Source organism: Vigna angularis, chromosome 4 (assembly GCF_016808095.1).
Source record: "Vigna angularis cultivar LongXiaoDou No.4 chromosome 4, ASM1680809v1, whole genome shotgun sequence".
Taxonomy (NCBI): domain Eukaryota; kingdom Viridiplantae; phylum Streptophyta; class Magnoliopsida; order Fabales; family Fabaceae; genus Vigna; species Vigna angularis.
Window position 1 is genome coordinate 26,365,293 of NC_068973.1, and position 15,479 is coordinate 26,380,771.

General features: G+C 34.1%; 3 protein-coding genes across 3 annotated transcripts; 2 read left to right on the forward strand and 1 right to left on the reverse strand.

The window, feature by feature from the left end:
* The first annotated feature begins 1,791 nt into the window (after positions 1-1,791).
* LOC108331226 (uncharacterized) lies at positions 1,792-3,707 on the forward strand. Its single transcript, XM_017565873.2, has one exon. It carries the CDS (start codon positions 2,999-3,001, stop codon positions 3,455-3,457), a length of 459 nt encoding a protein of 152 aa, XP_017421362.1. The 5' UTR covers positions 1,792-2,998; the 3' UTR covers positions 3,458-3,707.
* Positions 3,708-3,950: 243 nt separating this feature from the next.
* LOC108331196 (small heat shock protein, chloroplastic) lies at positions 3,951-5,738 on the reverse strand. The gene is made up of 2 exons (XM_017565842.2): positions 5,398-5,738; positions 3,951-4,498 (listed from the first exon to the last, which is right to left on the reverse strand). The coding sequence occupies exons 1-2, from the start codon at positions 5,657-5,659 to the stop codon at positions 4,065-4,067; spliced, it is 696 nt and encodes a 231-aa protein (XP_017421331.1). The 5' UTR covers positions 5,660-5,738; the 3' UTR covers positions 3,951-4,064.
* A 3,312-nt stretch (positions 5,739-9,050) lies between these two features.
* On the forward strand, positions 9,051-10,082 carry LOC108330331 (uncharacterized mitochondrial protein AtMg00810-like). The gene is made up of 2 exons (XM_017564820.1): positions 9,051-9,138; positions 9,532-10,082. Exons 1-2 carry the CDS (start codon positions 9,051-9,053, stop codon positions 10,080-10,082), a joined length of 639 nt encoding a protein of 212 aa, XP_017420309.1.
* The last annotated feature ends 5,397 nt before the right edge of the window (positions 10,083-15,479 follow it).

Below are 15,479 nucleotides of genomic sequence, written 5' to 3' on the forward strand. Positions count from 1 at the left end.
TTGGTGAAATCTAACTCCAACAACATACTCATCTCATATTAAACAACATCCGTTTATCACTATGCTCTCTTGCTATTGATCAAACTACATTCATATTTAATTTTTTGTCTTTGCATCTAAAACTAATGATCTCGTTTTATTTAAGTCTTAATTAATCGAGTTATCATACGATTGTTTAGTGTCAAGAGTCTTCTGTGATACGATATTTGGTCTTATCATTTTATATTACTTGTGCGATTTGGTACACTTGTCAATCCACAACAACAACCGAGGCCTATATTATTGAAAAAATTTCAAAAATGTCACAACGTTATTTTATGCTTTGGTTTCTGTTGAACCGAGACATAACAAACGCGATAATATCTCTTTTTTTTACTAGTGGGTAGAAAAAAAATGACGAAAACGAAGATGAATTGAAGTGATGAAACTGAAAACCTAAGTTTCATAAATAAATGTTTTAAATCTTATTATGGATTAACATCATAATTTTTTAATTCAAATTATTTTATATATTAGTTTGTTACGTCTGAAATCATTCGGTTGTTTTGAAGAAAAAAGTTTAAATTTCATTTAACATAATTCCACACTGGAATGTTTGCCAATTTTCTTATTAAAAATATATCCAAACCAAATATAAAAAATGTGTGCAGTTTGAAAAAGAAAAAAGAAATTCAAACCATATTAAACAAAAATGTGCGGATTGGTTTTTGGGACTTTTTTATTTTTAATTCTATTTTTTTATTTTATTAAAGATTTATTCTATCTTTTCACCTTTTAAATTAAAATATTATTATAATAATAAATGTTACACAGAATTTAATGAATATATTAAATAATAAACTAATAAATTTATAAGAATAAATATTTAATAACATTAAAAACTAAAATCATATATTTTTTTAGTCGAACACCAATAAATATCAAATAAAAAAAATAATTTCAACTTAAAGAATACAAAAATACAACAGCATGTCATGTGGCAAACTTTATCAAATCATAAACAAAAATGTAAAAGCAAATTATATCAATTGTGAAATAAACTCTCAAATTTTAATATAATTGCAACTCTGATGTAAAAAAATGTAAAAAAGTATTGGACTTTAACTTTGATGGGGGTAGGTCTGTTTGAGGGGAAAACATTTTAAAAGAAGGGAGTTAGTAAGTTGGAAATCAACAACTTAGAAAAGTAATAATAATAAAAGGGACTTTGTGGATTTAGAAGATCTTTGTCTCATCTTTTTAGCCACTGACAATGACGTTATTAATTTGGCTCACACCACCCACGACCACTTAAAGCAACTCCCTTTCTTTATTGGCTACTGTCTCACCTACTATTAAATGCATACTCAGCAACTCAACAAAAACTCTATCTATTTACTTATCGATGCCTCCTATGCACCACCATTCTATTGTCCAATCAACACCATTTTTATTACTTTTACAGTTAATTCTTTCTCTCATTCACAGTGGGTAAATCAACAAAAAAATATGTAGTAGGACTCATTTATTGTAAATGGGGGAGGATAACGGGTCGGATAAGTATGGACAGTGTATATACGTAATTCAACTCGTAAAGTGAAAATTTCATATGTAATTCATTTGCTATCTGCATAAGTGTGAGAAAAATGTGTTAAGCAAAGATTATTCGCAATAGATATCATAACCATCCATTGCTAACCCCACATATATACATACCAGCTACTGTTACATTTAATATTAAGCATGGCCATCATATGTTTTACACACACTGATATATTGTTTATTGAGCACTGTAAGAAAAACAATCAAATAGCAGTTAGTTAGCAGTTGGCTGAGGTTAACTAATTTATATTTTTCTAGACAGAAATATAAACAAAGCATTAATCAAAGTACACCCAACCTTAAACTTTTGTTCCTTATAGTACCTGAACCATATATATATAAACTGCATTTGTTGCGTCGTCACCCCTGCATGATCAACTAACAGATTTAATATAATCTCTCTTTATTCAACCATTCAATCTCTGCTTTCCTTCCTACCGAAAGCCAAAGGAAGAATGAGGTTCTGTTGTTGCATCCCTTTGTTCTGTTGTGCCTCTGATTAATTTCTATCAGTATCAAACAATTAGAACCGAAGAACAAGTAAGAGGAAATTCAGCAATTTTTGCTTTTAAAATTGTCTTGGACGTCACCTAAACCATGAAGTGATGCAATTTTAGTAAAAAGTAAACAAACATAACTATACATGTCGTTGGAAGTATCACAAAAGCGTAAATAAGTTGATAGAGTTTGAATCTTTAAATCTGCTATCGTGTTGAAGAAAGGGTCTAACCATGTGGTATAAAAGTAAGATTTTTTCTTGCACTTGAATATAAAAGGAACAAAAATACCACTCAACCTTATAGCTAGTTATAGTAGATTTTTTTCTTCCCCACCTAACTGGGACATGGTAGTTTGGTCCCAAAGCTAAGCATGCCCACCCAATCAAATCAGACCACTTGCATGATTTGGAAGTGCATAGATGGCATAGACTGTTATGGCACAACCATATACTATGCAAAATCATATAGGAGTATAGTTGCTGCATCAATTGGGTTCTGGAGGGCTGAAAAAAATAGTTAAATGAGCAATGCAATATTCCGCCACTTTCCCACTAAACCGACCTATGCTGCATGCGTGTTGACAAATCTTTCATTTTCCATCCTCAACACAAAACGTATTTTACATACTCATACTTTCTCGCCCTAATCCACAAGTTTCTTTCTCAACGGAAAGTCACCTTTCTACTCCACTCCACACGAAACAAGCCCTCCATTTTTTTAAGAATCCCACCTCACTATATATCTCACATGCTTTCTTTTCAATTTCTCACTCAAACTCCCTCTCCCTTCACCTGCTCTCTCTCTCTCTCTCACACACACACACACATTCACAGTTCCATGCAGTTATCTTTATAGCTTTCTCTAACAACTTCGCTTTTAGTCTTCAACCACCTGATTTATACACCCCTTTTAATAAAATGGGCAATTGTGTTGTTCTTTGTAAACCCAGTTCAGGGTCTTGCATCATGCCAAAAAAGGTTAAGATTGTGAGGGTAGCTAAACCAGATGGGAAGATACTAGAGTTTGGCACTCCAATCCATGTCAAAGATATCTTGACAAACTATCCAGCTTATGGTGTTGGTGTTTCAAAGAAAGTCACAGAACCTCTTTCAGCTGATCATGAATTGAAGTCAGGGAGAATGTACTACTTGCTTCCTTCTCTGCGTTCCCCTCCAAATCTTGCATCTTTAAGGAGCGCTGAGACAGATGGTGGGATAAAGAGGATCAAAGTTATCATAACGAAGCAGCAACTTGAGCGGTTGGTGAACAAACAGATCTCCGTAGAGGATATACTATCAGAGGTTCAAACGTTTGGTGTTAAGTTTCTGGACAATCGGAAACCCAAATTGGACTCTATTCCCGAAGAGAATGAGTAACATACGACATAGAAATCCTAGCTATTTCTCTAAATTTTCTGGCTGTTTCACCTTTCATTTCCCTTTTTCCTTGGTTATAGTACCTTCTTTCTGATGTAGTCGCAGGACTTGTGGCCGTTGTTGTAATGCTTTATGTTTTCCTCTCGTTTTTTAAGGAAGTTTGGTTGTAAAAACTGATACAAATATGTAAAGGTAGACAGAGAACCTAGCGTAGAAAAATATTTATGGGTAGTTTCTAAATTTTGCATTCCCTTTGCATTGGTACAGGTTTCTCATTAAGTTTTATTTTGTCACGGATTAGTTCTGCAGTTCCTACTTTCTTCATATATTTAACTTGGAATTGGGAGGTTAGGTGATTAAACTCTTAATTAAGATATACACATGCTAAGGATTAGTTTCTTTTCACATCTTTTTCTGGCTCATAACCAATTCGATGTTCCAAAGACATGATTTAGTAAAACAGATTTTTCATCTTCTGACATTTGCTAGAAAATTTTACAACAGCAGTTTATTTCAACTCTTTTACACACTTAATACCACATATTTTACCCGTATTATGAGTATGTACGGTAGAATACAGTGTTGCTAAGCACAAAGCCTAAGCATCTCAATGAACTTCGACATCAATAACCTTGCGTTCAACCTTGGTCTTAGGAATGGTGATATAGAGCACGCCATTTTTCAACTCTGCCTTAACCTTGTCCTTCTCGCAGTTATCTGGAAGCTTCAAACGGGTGTTATAGGAACTATAGCTCCTGCTGGACCAAGAGTCATCACCACCTTGTTCTTGTTCACTCTTGTGACCACCATTTATGACAAGCACATCGTCCTCCACCGATACCTTAACATTTTCCTTAGAAAGACCTGGCATGTCAAACCTCATTCTGATCTCATGTTCTTCATCTTTGATGTCCCAAGGGGCACGAATCTCCCCTCCTCCCACGTTTCTTCCGGGGAATGTCATGGTATCTTCGAAAATTCGGTCCATTGTATCCAAAATCTGGCGCATACTCCTCATGGGTGACCACGGGTCCAAGAGACCTGCAATAGGCCACACTACATGTTAGTCTACATGTTTAACTATGTTGGAAGCAAGTTCAGGTAAACGTAGCTACCATCACTTTTCCCCACTCAAAGACAGGTACCGAATTATAAACTTACAACGGATCACTTAAATTTCAAACATTGAAATGTTCTTTTCATGAGTTTGCTTAGATTTTAGGTATCTGTAGAAATTGACTCAACTAGGATTTTTCACTTTTTCTATAGTTATTTCTCTTCGTTATGCTTGTCACGGTTTCTGGATTCAGGTTCAAACCTCGATTAATTGTACAGATCTCTCACTGGTGAATTTCATTCTTTTTCTGTGGAAAGTGTATGATAGAATCAAACCAAAAGAATTATACCAATATCAGTAGGCAAGTTATGTGTCTACTACGGAGCAGTTTTTGTTTCTTTATTTATGATACCAAGCTTTGTCTTAAGGCTACAATATTAACAGGGAGGAAATATTAAAGAATATGAAAAACTAATGGCAATGGTGGAATAAATGACAATACTACAGCGTATGTCAAGCATCATCACCAACAGAATCACAATCAGAACAGAATACGTTAGTCAAAATTCATTTCAAATAACTATTCTAAGACTTCACAAAGTTAATATTTATAATGATATATCATAATCTCTATTTGTATTAGCAAACTCGCTTCTACATTGATCGATAATGTACAAAAAATTTACCCTGTAAGTGGAATTCAGAATTTCGAAAAAAGTTATAAAAATCACGTTAATTAGATTGTATTCGAGGTCTGCAATTGACATTTTAACGAACTTAAGAACCTCGTAGTCCAATTTGAAAATTTTAAATTAATAGAAAAATGCATGAGCATGACTAATTGTGGATGGTAGATTTGTGCGAATAAGAATGGTAATCTTACCAAAAGGTGAAATGTCGAGGGCAGTTCTACGTGGGTTTCTCTCAACCGCAGTAGTTTGGTCGCCCTTGTTAAGATGTTGTACTTCCAAAGAGTGGTCTTTGTTATCAGCAGAAGCCTGAAGCCTCATCCTTTCTAGCCTAGGAAACTCTTTCCTCGTCGGAAAAGAGGCCATGCAAGGTGTAACAACATTGTTCTTGGGTTTAGCAGAGTACCCTGTTTTTGGTGATAGTAGAAGTGATGAAGTTGACAGTGTTTGAGCCATTGGGATTGACGAAAGGAAAGGCAATGTGGGATTGATTAAGAATGACCGATTTGTGTTGTTGATGAGTGTGAGATTTGGGAATTGTTGAATATATAGAGAGGGGATGTGAAAGGTGGAGAAGGGTCTTGAGAGTTTGAGAGGGAGTGTGAAAGTTCTGGACCCAACACTTGGACAACCTCGCTATTTGTTTGTTTTTATCTTACTACTACCACCTTCGGGAATGGTCTTCAAAAATTCTTTCACATATATTTTGTAATTGTTCCATTTTGTTCATTTATTTTGTAGAATTGACTAGAAAAAGAATAATGGGAAATGAGTGTTTCGTAAATTTCCAGAATCCATTCCTTTCTTTCCTCGTTTACTTGTTAAATGGCTGCCAACTCAACTTCAAAACTCGTGTGGAACTTGCTTTTTCAATCAAAATAAAAAGTTCGGTGAAATGGAGGGCTTTTTCTTTTACCTTTTATTTATATTTGAAGAAAGATTTATAAGAAACCTGAAAAAAAAAGAGAAAAAAAAGAAAAAAATACAAAATATATCCTTTCGTTTGGTTTCTTTTCTTCTTTCTTTCTTTCTTTTAATTATAATGTGTTTTGTCTACAACATAACTGACAGTTCCTTAACTCCATAACTGATATATTGTTTATTGAGCATTGTAAGAAAAACAATCAAATAGCAGTTAGCAGTTGGCTGAGGTTAACTAATTTATATTTTTCTAGACAGAAATATAAACAAAGCATTAATCGAAGTACACCCAACCTTAAACTTTTATTCCTTATAGTACCTGAACCATACATATATAAACTGCATTTGTTGCGTCGTCACCCCTGCATGATCAACTAACAGATTTAATTATAATGTGTTTTGTCTACAACATAAAACAAAAAAGCAAAAAGTATAGTTATGAAGAAAAAGGATACAGAAGAAAAGCAGATAATATAGGAAGCCCACAATAACATAGGGCTGACGAAGAGCTTTCTTCCTGCACCCCTACTTTCTCTTTCTGCATCCCTACTTTCTCTTCCTGCACCCCTAAATTAAAATACCAGTTTTACTCCTTAGTCAAAGTCAAAATCCTAGAGATCTCTTCCTTTCATTTTTCCTTGCATCCCATCTCTCCCTCTCAATAGTGTTCTTGAACCTCGAATTTTTTTTTGAGTTCTTGCACCTTCCTCCAAGATCCTTGATTGATTGCACCTCCCTTCCCATCAATGAGTTCCAACATCTTTCTTCTTTGCAATCCCCTACGTCCTGCACTTTCATCTCCTCCATCTTCTTGCACCAGTGATTCATGCACCTTTATCACTTGCTTCTATATATATTCTTCCTTTAATCTTGATTCTTGTTTCACCTCTTTTGAAGATGGTGATGAATGACGAGAACTTGTTGAGAACTACCTTGTTAGTTGCATGAATTTAGGAAGATTTCAAATTTAATTTTTTAAATTTGTCAATGACTTTTAGTGGGTTAGTTATTTCTTATTTTTCAGCCAAGTCATTAGTAGTGGTTGTTAGAATCACGAGATGTGATATTTTAGTTAGTTATTTCTAAATGTATTTAAATTAAGTTGAATTTAATAAGATTATACACTTCAGTCAGCCAATATTTATCTATTTTATTCTCTAAAAACCAACAATTGGTATCTAGAGCCCTTTCTTCTTAAGGGACCTGTAGAATGGAAGAGGAGTGAACTTCCTTTCCAGTAGCACTTCCCATCTTTAATGAGGAAGACTATGATACATGGGCTGTAAAATTGCAGTCCTATCTAGAGGGACTAGATTTATGGGAAGTTGTGGAAGAGGATTACTTCCGTTCAACTACTGCTGGAGAATCCTACCATGGCCCAAATCAAAAATCACAACGAACAAAAAACAAAGAAGGCAAAGACAAAGTCGTCCTTGTTTTCTGGTGTTACAACATTGATCTTCACCAGAATTATGACTCTTAAATCACTAAAAAAAATTGGGAATTTTTGAAGGAAGAATATGAAGGAGATGATAGAATAAGAAGCATGCAAGTGTTGAACCTAAGGAGGGAATTTGAGCTACAAAGGATGAAAGAGTCAAAGACAATCAAGGAGTACTCAAACACGTTATTGGGCATTGCCAACAAAGTAAAGTTGTTGGGCAGCGACTTTGCGGACTCCAGAATTGTCGAGAAAATCCTTGTGACAGTGCTAGAAAGGTACGAAGTGTTTATTGCCTCATTGGAGAATACAAAGAATTTATCCAAGATTACTTTGGCAGAAGTGTTACACGCTTTGCAAGCCCAAGAAAAGCGAAGGCTAATGAGAGAAGATCGTGTGGTTGAAGGTGCACTCCTTGTCAAGCATCATGATGTTGGAACCAATATAAAGAAAATTTTCAAAAGGTTCCAACCAGCAAGCAGTGAAAATGGTGTATTTAATAAAAAACAAGGTAAGGGTAAAAAGAAAAATTATCCACCTTGTCAACATTGCGAAAAAATAGGTCACCCACTATTTCGTTGCTGGAAAAGACCAAGTGCAGTAAGTGCAATAGGATCGATCAGATTGTAATTTGCAAAGCAAATGTTCAACAAGCTGAAGGTGATGCAAAATGCGCAAGAAAATGAAGACCAACTCTTTGCTGCTACCTGTTTCTCCAATAACAGTTCAAATGAATCTTGGTTGATTGATAGCAGTTGCACAAACCACATGACCTATGACAAAAAATTGTTCAAGTGTTTGGACATGACAGAAGTCAAATAGGTCAGAATTGGAATGAACAAATTCTATTAAAAAAAGGCAAGGGTTCAATAGCTATAACAACTTACACGGGTACAAAAACCCTCCCTGATGTCTTATATGTACCTAAAATTAATCAAAACTTGCTTAGTGTCGGATAGTTACTAGAGAAAGGGTTCAAAGTTACTCAAACTCATTTTCAAGCCTGGTTTGGTTTTGAACCTTCTTTGGACTTTCTTAAAGTATTTGGTTGCTTGTGTTACTCACATATACCTCAGATTAAACGTGATAAGCTTGATAAAAGGGCTGAAGCAAGATTATTTATTGGCTACAACACAATTTCTAAAGCTTATAGGATTTTTCAACCTCAAACTGGAAAAATTCTAATAAGTAGAGATGTGCATTTCATGGAAGATGAAAACTGGTGCTGGAGTGATTCAAAGAAAAGTCAGAACACTGAATTGGAGCTTGAAGACACTGTAAATGATCCACCTATTAGAGGAACAAGGTTACTCTCTAATATATATCAAAAAAGCAATTTATCACTGTGCAATATAGTTATTTGTGAACCTGCTAGTTTTGAAGAAGCTGCTATGGAGGAGAAATAGTTAGCTACAATGCAGGAGGAGTTGTCCATGATTGAGAAAAATCAAACCTAGAAGCTAGTTCCAAGACCTTATGACAAAAATGTCATTGGGGGTGAAATGGGTGTTTAGAACAAAATTCAACCCTGATGGTTCTGTAAAAAAGCACAAAGCAAGGCTTGTTGTAAAAGGTTATTCTCAAATATTTGGGATAGATTATTCAGATATTGTTGCTCCAGTAGCAAGACATGATACAATTAGGCTACTACTTGCCATTATAGCACAAAAGGGGTGACAAGTGTTTCATATGGATGTCAAGTCACCTTAATGGTTTTCTGCATGAGGAGATTTATGTTGAAAAACTAGATGTTTTGTTATCAAAGGACAAGAAGATAAAGTCTACTTGCTAAAAAAGGCTTTATATGGTTTAAACCAAGCCCCAAGAGTGTGGTACAACAGAGTTAATGATCATTTACTACACTTGGGCTTTCAAAAGAGTGTATTTGAAACTACACTTTATGTCAAACATGATGGTGCTGATACTTTAATTATTTCATTATATGTTGATGATCTCTTGATGACAGGAAGCAACCTAGCACTAATTGAAGCATTCAAGCAAGAAATGAAAAAGGTCTTTGAGATGACAGATCTTGGTCTTATGACTTATTTTCTAGGCATGGAGATCACTCAAAAGAAGAATGAGATTTTTATCTGCCAGAAAAAATATGCAAAGGAGATTCTAAAGAAATTTCACCTTGGTAAATGCAAACCAATGAACACTTCAATGAATAAAAAAGAGAAGCTTATCAAGGAGGATGAAACAGATAAAGTTGATGAAGCTTATTTTAGAAGTTTGATTGGGTGTCTAATGTATCTTACATCCAGAAGGCCTAACATCTTATTCCCAGTTAGCTTGTTGTCAAGATTTATGCATTGTGCTAGTGAACTGCACTTGAAGGAAACAAAGAGAATTGTAAGATACATCAAAGGATCTGTCAGTTATGGAGTTAAGTACTACAAGGTTCAAAACTTTAAATTATTTCGTTTCTTTGACAGTGATTGGGCTGGTAGCTTGGATGATATGAAGAGTACTTCGGGATACTGTTTTAGTATGGGTTCAGGTGTTTTCTCTTGATGCTCCAAGAAGCAAGAGGTTGTAGCTCAGTCAACCGCAAAAGCTGAGTTCATTTCAGCTGTAGCAGCTGTGAATCAAGTTATTTGGTTGAGAAATATTTTAACAGATTTGGGTATGAAGCAAGATAAATGCACAGAAGTTTTTGTTGATAATTAAGCAACAATTCCAATCTCACATAATCCTATATTTCATGGGAAGACCAAGCATTTTAATGTGAAGTTGTTTCACTTAAGAGAAGTTCAAGAAAGTGGCAAGGCATGTTTAGTTTACTATTGCTCAGAAGACCAAGCTGCTGACATATTTACCAAATCTTTTTCACTCAATAGGTTCGAATTCCTAAGAAATAAGCTAGGAGTTTGCAGCCTCCATAGCAAAGGAGGAGTGTTGAGATTTGCCTTGTTAGTTGCATGAATTTAGAAAAAGGAGGAGTGTTGAGATTTGCCTTGTTAGTTGCATGAATTTAGAAAAATTTCAGATTTAATTTTTTAAATTAGTCAATGGCTGTTAGTAGGTTAGTTATTTCCTATTTTTCAGCCAAGTCATCAGTAATGGTTGCTAGAATCACGAGATGTGATATTTTAGTTATTTATTTCTAAATATATTTAAATTAAATTACATTTAATAAGATTATACAGTTCAGCTAGCCAATATTCATATGTTTTATTCTCTAAAAACTAACATAACTAAGATAAAATCAAAGTGCTGTGAAGGCACAAATAGGGCTCCCTGAAATTCCTGAATTAGGAAATAACCTTTCAAATTAGATCTTTTTGAAGTAGATGCTAAATCCAACAATATTTTCTATAACACTCAATTATTTTTTTTTATATTTCATATTATGTGTTCTGAAAAATATTTTTCTAAATACTCAATCCAAAAATAAATAAAAATAAAAATTCCAGATTTAATGTTTCGGAAATGAAAAATAATGGGACGGGAACCTTTCTACAAGTTTTCTAAGAAAAAAAAATTATGAACTTAGGCATTCTTTCAATTTTTTTTTATTGTGTGTGTTTCACTTTTTTTAAGATCTTATACATAAAATACACTTAATTTTATTAAAATATAAAAGTCGTTTCTTTTCTCATAAGCTTAAAAATAATCATAGTACATAGCATGAAATATGTAACAATCGAAATTAAACATATCTACTCTCTTAAGTATTTGTAAAGTTGATAGAAAAATAATTATGACCCATAGAATGATGGAATGTAAATGATAATATATTAAATGAGGCTTAAATGGTTAGAGGATTTATAATTTACATTTCATAGTTATCTAGTTTTACAAAATTTGATAAAGCTATAACATCACAATTTACATTACATTTCAACTTTATATATATATATATATATATATATATATATTCAAAGAATGTTTAATTACAACCACATACATATCATCTTGGAAATAATTACAATTTATCATAATATTGAATATTATTAACTTATCATAGAATCAAACATCTTTCAAAACCTAAATCCCTTAAAGACTTTTAGGAAATGAAAAAACTATAATATCTCAATAAGTCATGCATAAAAAGAAAACAATCATTAAAACATCGCTTAACACTAGGATCCACGCTCAACGCCACAAGATTAGGGGCTTTCCAACGTCCAATAGTATGTTCTGTCGCTCAGTACCCCTGCTTCTTGGAGCTCTTTGTTGATCTCACGCTCAACAATAGCTGATATCGTTCAACAATATTTGTGATAATAACTTTTGTTTGAGGATTTGTGTAGCTCACGTTCGACGGTGCAAACTTATAACGCATTAGTAACATTCCAACACTAAAGAAATTTCACAATTCAAGTCCCAAATCCTATATGCAGTGTCCCCATTTTGTTTATTTACAATTTAAAAAACACGAAAAACATGTATAACATCTAATTATGCAATTTTATATTAGAAATTCAATCTATCATTTCAAATAAATTAGCTTTTCTTACATTCTTACTTATCCCTTCCTTCAAAAGACTCAAGTCTTAATCTCTTACACAACTCTAAAATGAGAAACAAAAATCCAATTCAGTGATCAGAATTCCCTTAAAACAAAAATCAAAAGAAATCCTAATAAAGCTCTAATAGCACATCCAAGAAAAAAAGAGAGACAATTGTATATAAATCAAATCTGGTTCAAGGATGAAAGAAGAAAATATTACTTATCTTACTATAACTCTGATTGTGTTAAGATAATAAGTTTTTCAATGTTTTCTTAAAGAGAGTTCCTAATAAAAAGAAAAGAAGGAACGAGGGAGAGAAAAGGTTGAAAAGAATTTGAAAGAAAACATAAAAAAATAAAAGTGAGAGTTATGTTTTAAAGGAAGAAGCGGCAGAGTCGCGCTACTGTAGAGGATGAGTACGAGAGAATGGTTCTGGTGTCCAACACTAATCGCGACGATTCTATCATCGAAGCGAGATCTTTGTTTGATGCCATCGTTCAGATGATTGTTGCTGACAACTTGCCCCCGATCGCCATCCCGAGAGGCGCCTCAAGGCCTTCTTCTTGGTATAAATTCATTCTATTTTTCACCTTTTATAATTTATTTGATTCGATTAGTTAACCATACCTTGCAGGTATAAATTCCATGGAAGACAAAGGAACAACCCGCAGCCCCACCATTATAGAACGAAGAGAACCATTGGAGATTTATTTTCCAATTAAAAACCCTAAACTTTCAATATACATGTAACATAAACTCTGCCACGTCAATTTAGGTCAACTGAATTTAGATAAGCTAAATGTCACTTCAACATTTCTTGCACAGCTCACATCCATAGTCACAATGTTATCGATTTTAACACTGTTAAACGGATAAGACTGAAGTCAAACAATACCTTGCAGGTATAAATTCCATGGAAGACAAAGGAGCAACCCGCAGCCCCACCATTATAGAACGAAGAGAACCATTGGAGATTTATTTTCCAATTAAAAACCCTAAACTTTCAATATACATGTAACATAAACTCTGCCACGTCAATTTAGGTCAACTGAATTTAGGTCAACTGAATTTAGATAAGCTAAATGTCACTTCAACATTTCTTGCACAGCTCACATCCATAGTCACAATGTTATCGATTTTAACACTGTTAAACGGATAAGACTAAAGTCAAACAATACCTTGTAGGTATAAATTCCATGGAAGACAAAGGAGCAACCCGCAGCCCCACCATTATAGAACGAAGAGAACCATTGGAGATTTATTTTCCAATTAAAAACCCTAAACTTTCAATATACATGTAACATAAACTCTGCCATGTCAATTTAGGTCAACTGAATTTAGGTCAACTGAATTTAGATAAGCTAAATGTCACTTCAACATTTCTTGCACAGCTTACATCCATAGTCACAATGTTATCGATTTTAACACTGTTAAACGGATAAGACTGAAGTCAAACAATACCTAGCAGGTATAAATTCCATGGAAGACAAAGGAGCAACCCGCAGCCCCACCATTATAGAACGAAGAGAACCATTGGAGATTTATTTTCCAATTAAAAACCCTAAACTTTCAATATACATGTAACATAAACTCTACCACGTCAATTTAGATCAACTAAATTTAGGTCAACTGAATTTAGATAAGCTAAATGTCACTTCAACATTTCTTGCACAACTCATATCCATAGTCACAATGTTATCGATTTTAACATTGTTAAACGGATAAGACTGAAGTCAAACAATACCCAATATCTACACTTTTAAAACCACTGTATATAGGGACCAAGTGAGCATTTAAGCCTATTAAATATCATATAATATGTTCATTCAATAAATTCTAGGGATTGTTATTCATATAGTAAAATATCTCATATGGTGTTAAAATACTCCTTTTGTCAAATAGGATGGAATACCTACATGTTATTTGTATTTTAATGTACACTTTTAAAGTATATTTATTATACAAATTATAATAATAGACATTTTCCTTTGATGAGAATGTTTTTATTGGGAGAAATAGAATGTAACCAACAATTATTTGAGTTCTTATAACAAATGATATTAGTAGAAATAGTTAATAAGTTTTATTTTGTAAATAAAATATAGTCAAATAAACTAAATCATTAAAAATGACAAATAATGAAACATGAAGTTACTTATATTTGTACAAATTTTATAGGAATTATGAACTTTTCAGTTTTCCTGTTTTTCTTTATCGTTGTATTTAACCTTTTTTAACTAATTAATTAATTTCCTAATTTATACAAAATATCAGCATTTCATTAAAATGTTAAAGTCGTTTCTTTTCTCATAACCTAAAAAAATAATCATATTCAAGCACACTAAATAATGAAAGAAATTTTTGAAAAGTATACGGGTTTAGAGGGATAGAAATAAAAGAAAAACAAGAGTATAACTTTTTTCCTTCATTTATTTAAAATAGTAAAAAAATATGATTTTTTTTGTGATGATCACCTTATCGAAATGAGCAGATAAAGAATAGGTGTTGATATGTCTTTAGTAGCAGGTGGTGATTATGTGAAGTAGTTTTCTTCGATTTATATTACACCCACTAGTAAAAAATTGGATTCTAACGCGCCGTATATGCTTCGGTTATGCAAAAACCGAAGCGTACAAAACTATATACCTCGGTTCAGAAGCATGCGAGGCGGAAGGGAGATATTGCCTCGGTTAATTGCAGACCCGATGCCTATATCTCTACACAAAACACTGCAAAGGCTGACATCTTTTTGGAAAGGTCCTATTGCCTCGGGTAATTGGTAGAACCGAAGCATTATGTTTGGAGATAGGCATCGGTTAAGTGAATAACCAAAACAATATCCTCATTTATAATTTCGAAACAAGTTACCCTAGACTCTACATCTTCCTTCTTCCTCGCCTAAACCTTCATTTTCTCTCTGGCCAGCCTGCGTTTTTCTCCCTGCGTTTTTCTCCTTTTTCGCGGCCTCTTCCTCTTCATCTTGTACGCCTGAACTTCTTCCCCGTTTTCCCTACACTGTGCACCGTTGTTCTCCTAAAGCGCTGCCTCCACTACCGTCGCCGCCCCGATTCCTTCACTTTGTGGGTGCCGCCTTCCTCGCCGCCAGTCCGCTGCGATTCGTTCACTTTTTGGGTGCCGCCTTCGTCCCTACAGTTGTCGCCATCGTCGCCCCCTTTGCCATCGTCACCCTGTTGCCGTTGTTGCCCCGCTGTCGTCGTCGCCCTCGTTGCCCATCACGGTAAGTCATGCTTCTTGCCCTAATTGTGGAGGCCTCAGTGGAGAAATGTCCTTTAACGAGCAACAATTGAGGGTTGAGAATATGCGATTGAGAGAAGAAGTAAATAACTTTGACCCTTTGTGGCTCCCTGGAAGTTGTGGCTGTGAGATTCTGAACTAGGATGAATATATGAGATCTTTCCCTAAGGAAATAGGTCCAACACCCTTAGACGTAAAA

Coding starts and splice junctions, on each gene's coding strand:
- LOC108331226 (XM_017565873.2), top strand. CDS start 2,999: ATGGGCAATTGTGTTGTTCTTTGTAAACCCAGTTCAGGGTCTTGCATC.
- LOC108331196 (XM_017565842.2), bottom strand. CDS start 5,659: ATGGCTCAAACACTGTCAACTTCATCACTTCTACTATCACCAAAAACA. Junction 4,499..5,397: donor CCTCGACATTTCACCTTTTG/GTAAGATTACCA, acceptor GGCCTATTGCAG/GTCTCTTGGACCCGTGGTCA.
- LOC108330331 (XM_017564820.1), top strand. CDS start 9,051: ATGTCATTGGGGGTGAAATGGGTGTTTAGAACAAAATTCAACCCTGAT. Junction 9,139..9,531: donor AGCAAGGCTTGTTGTAAAAG/GTTATTCTCAAA, acceptor TCTTGATGACAG/GAAGCAACCTAGCACTAATT.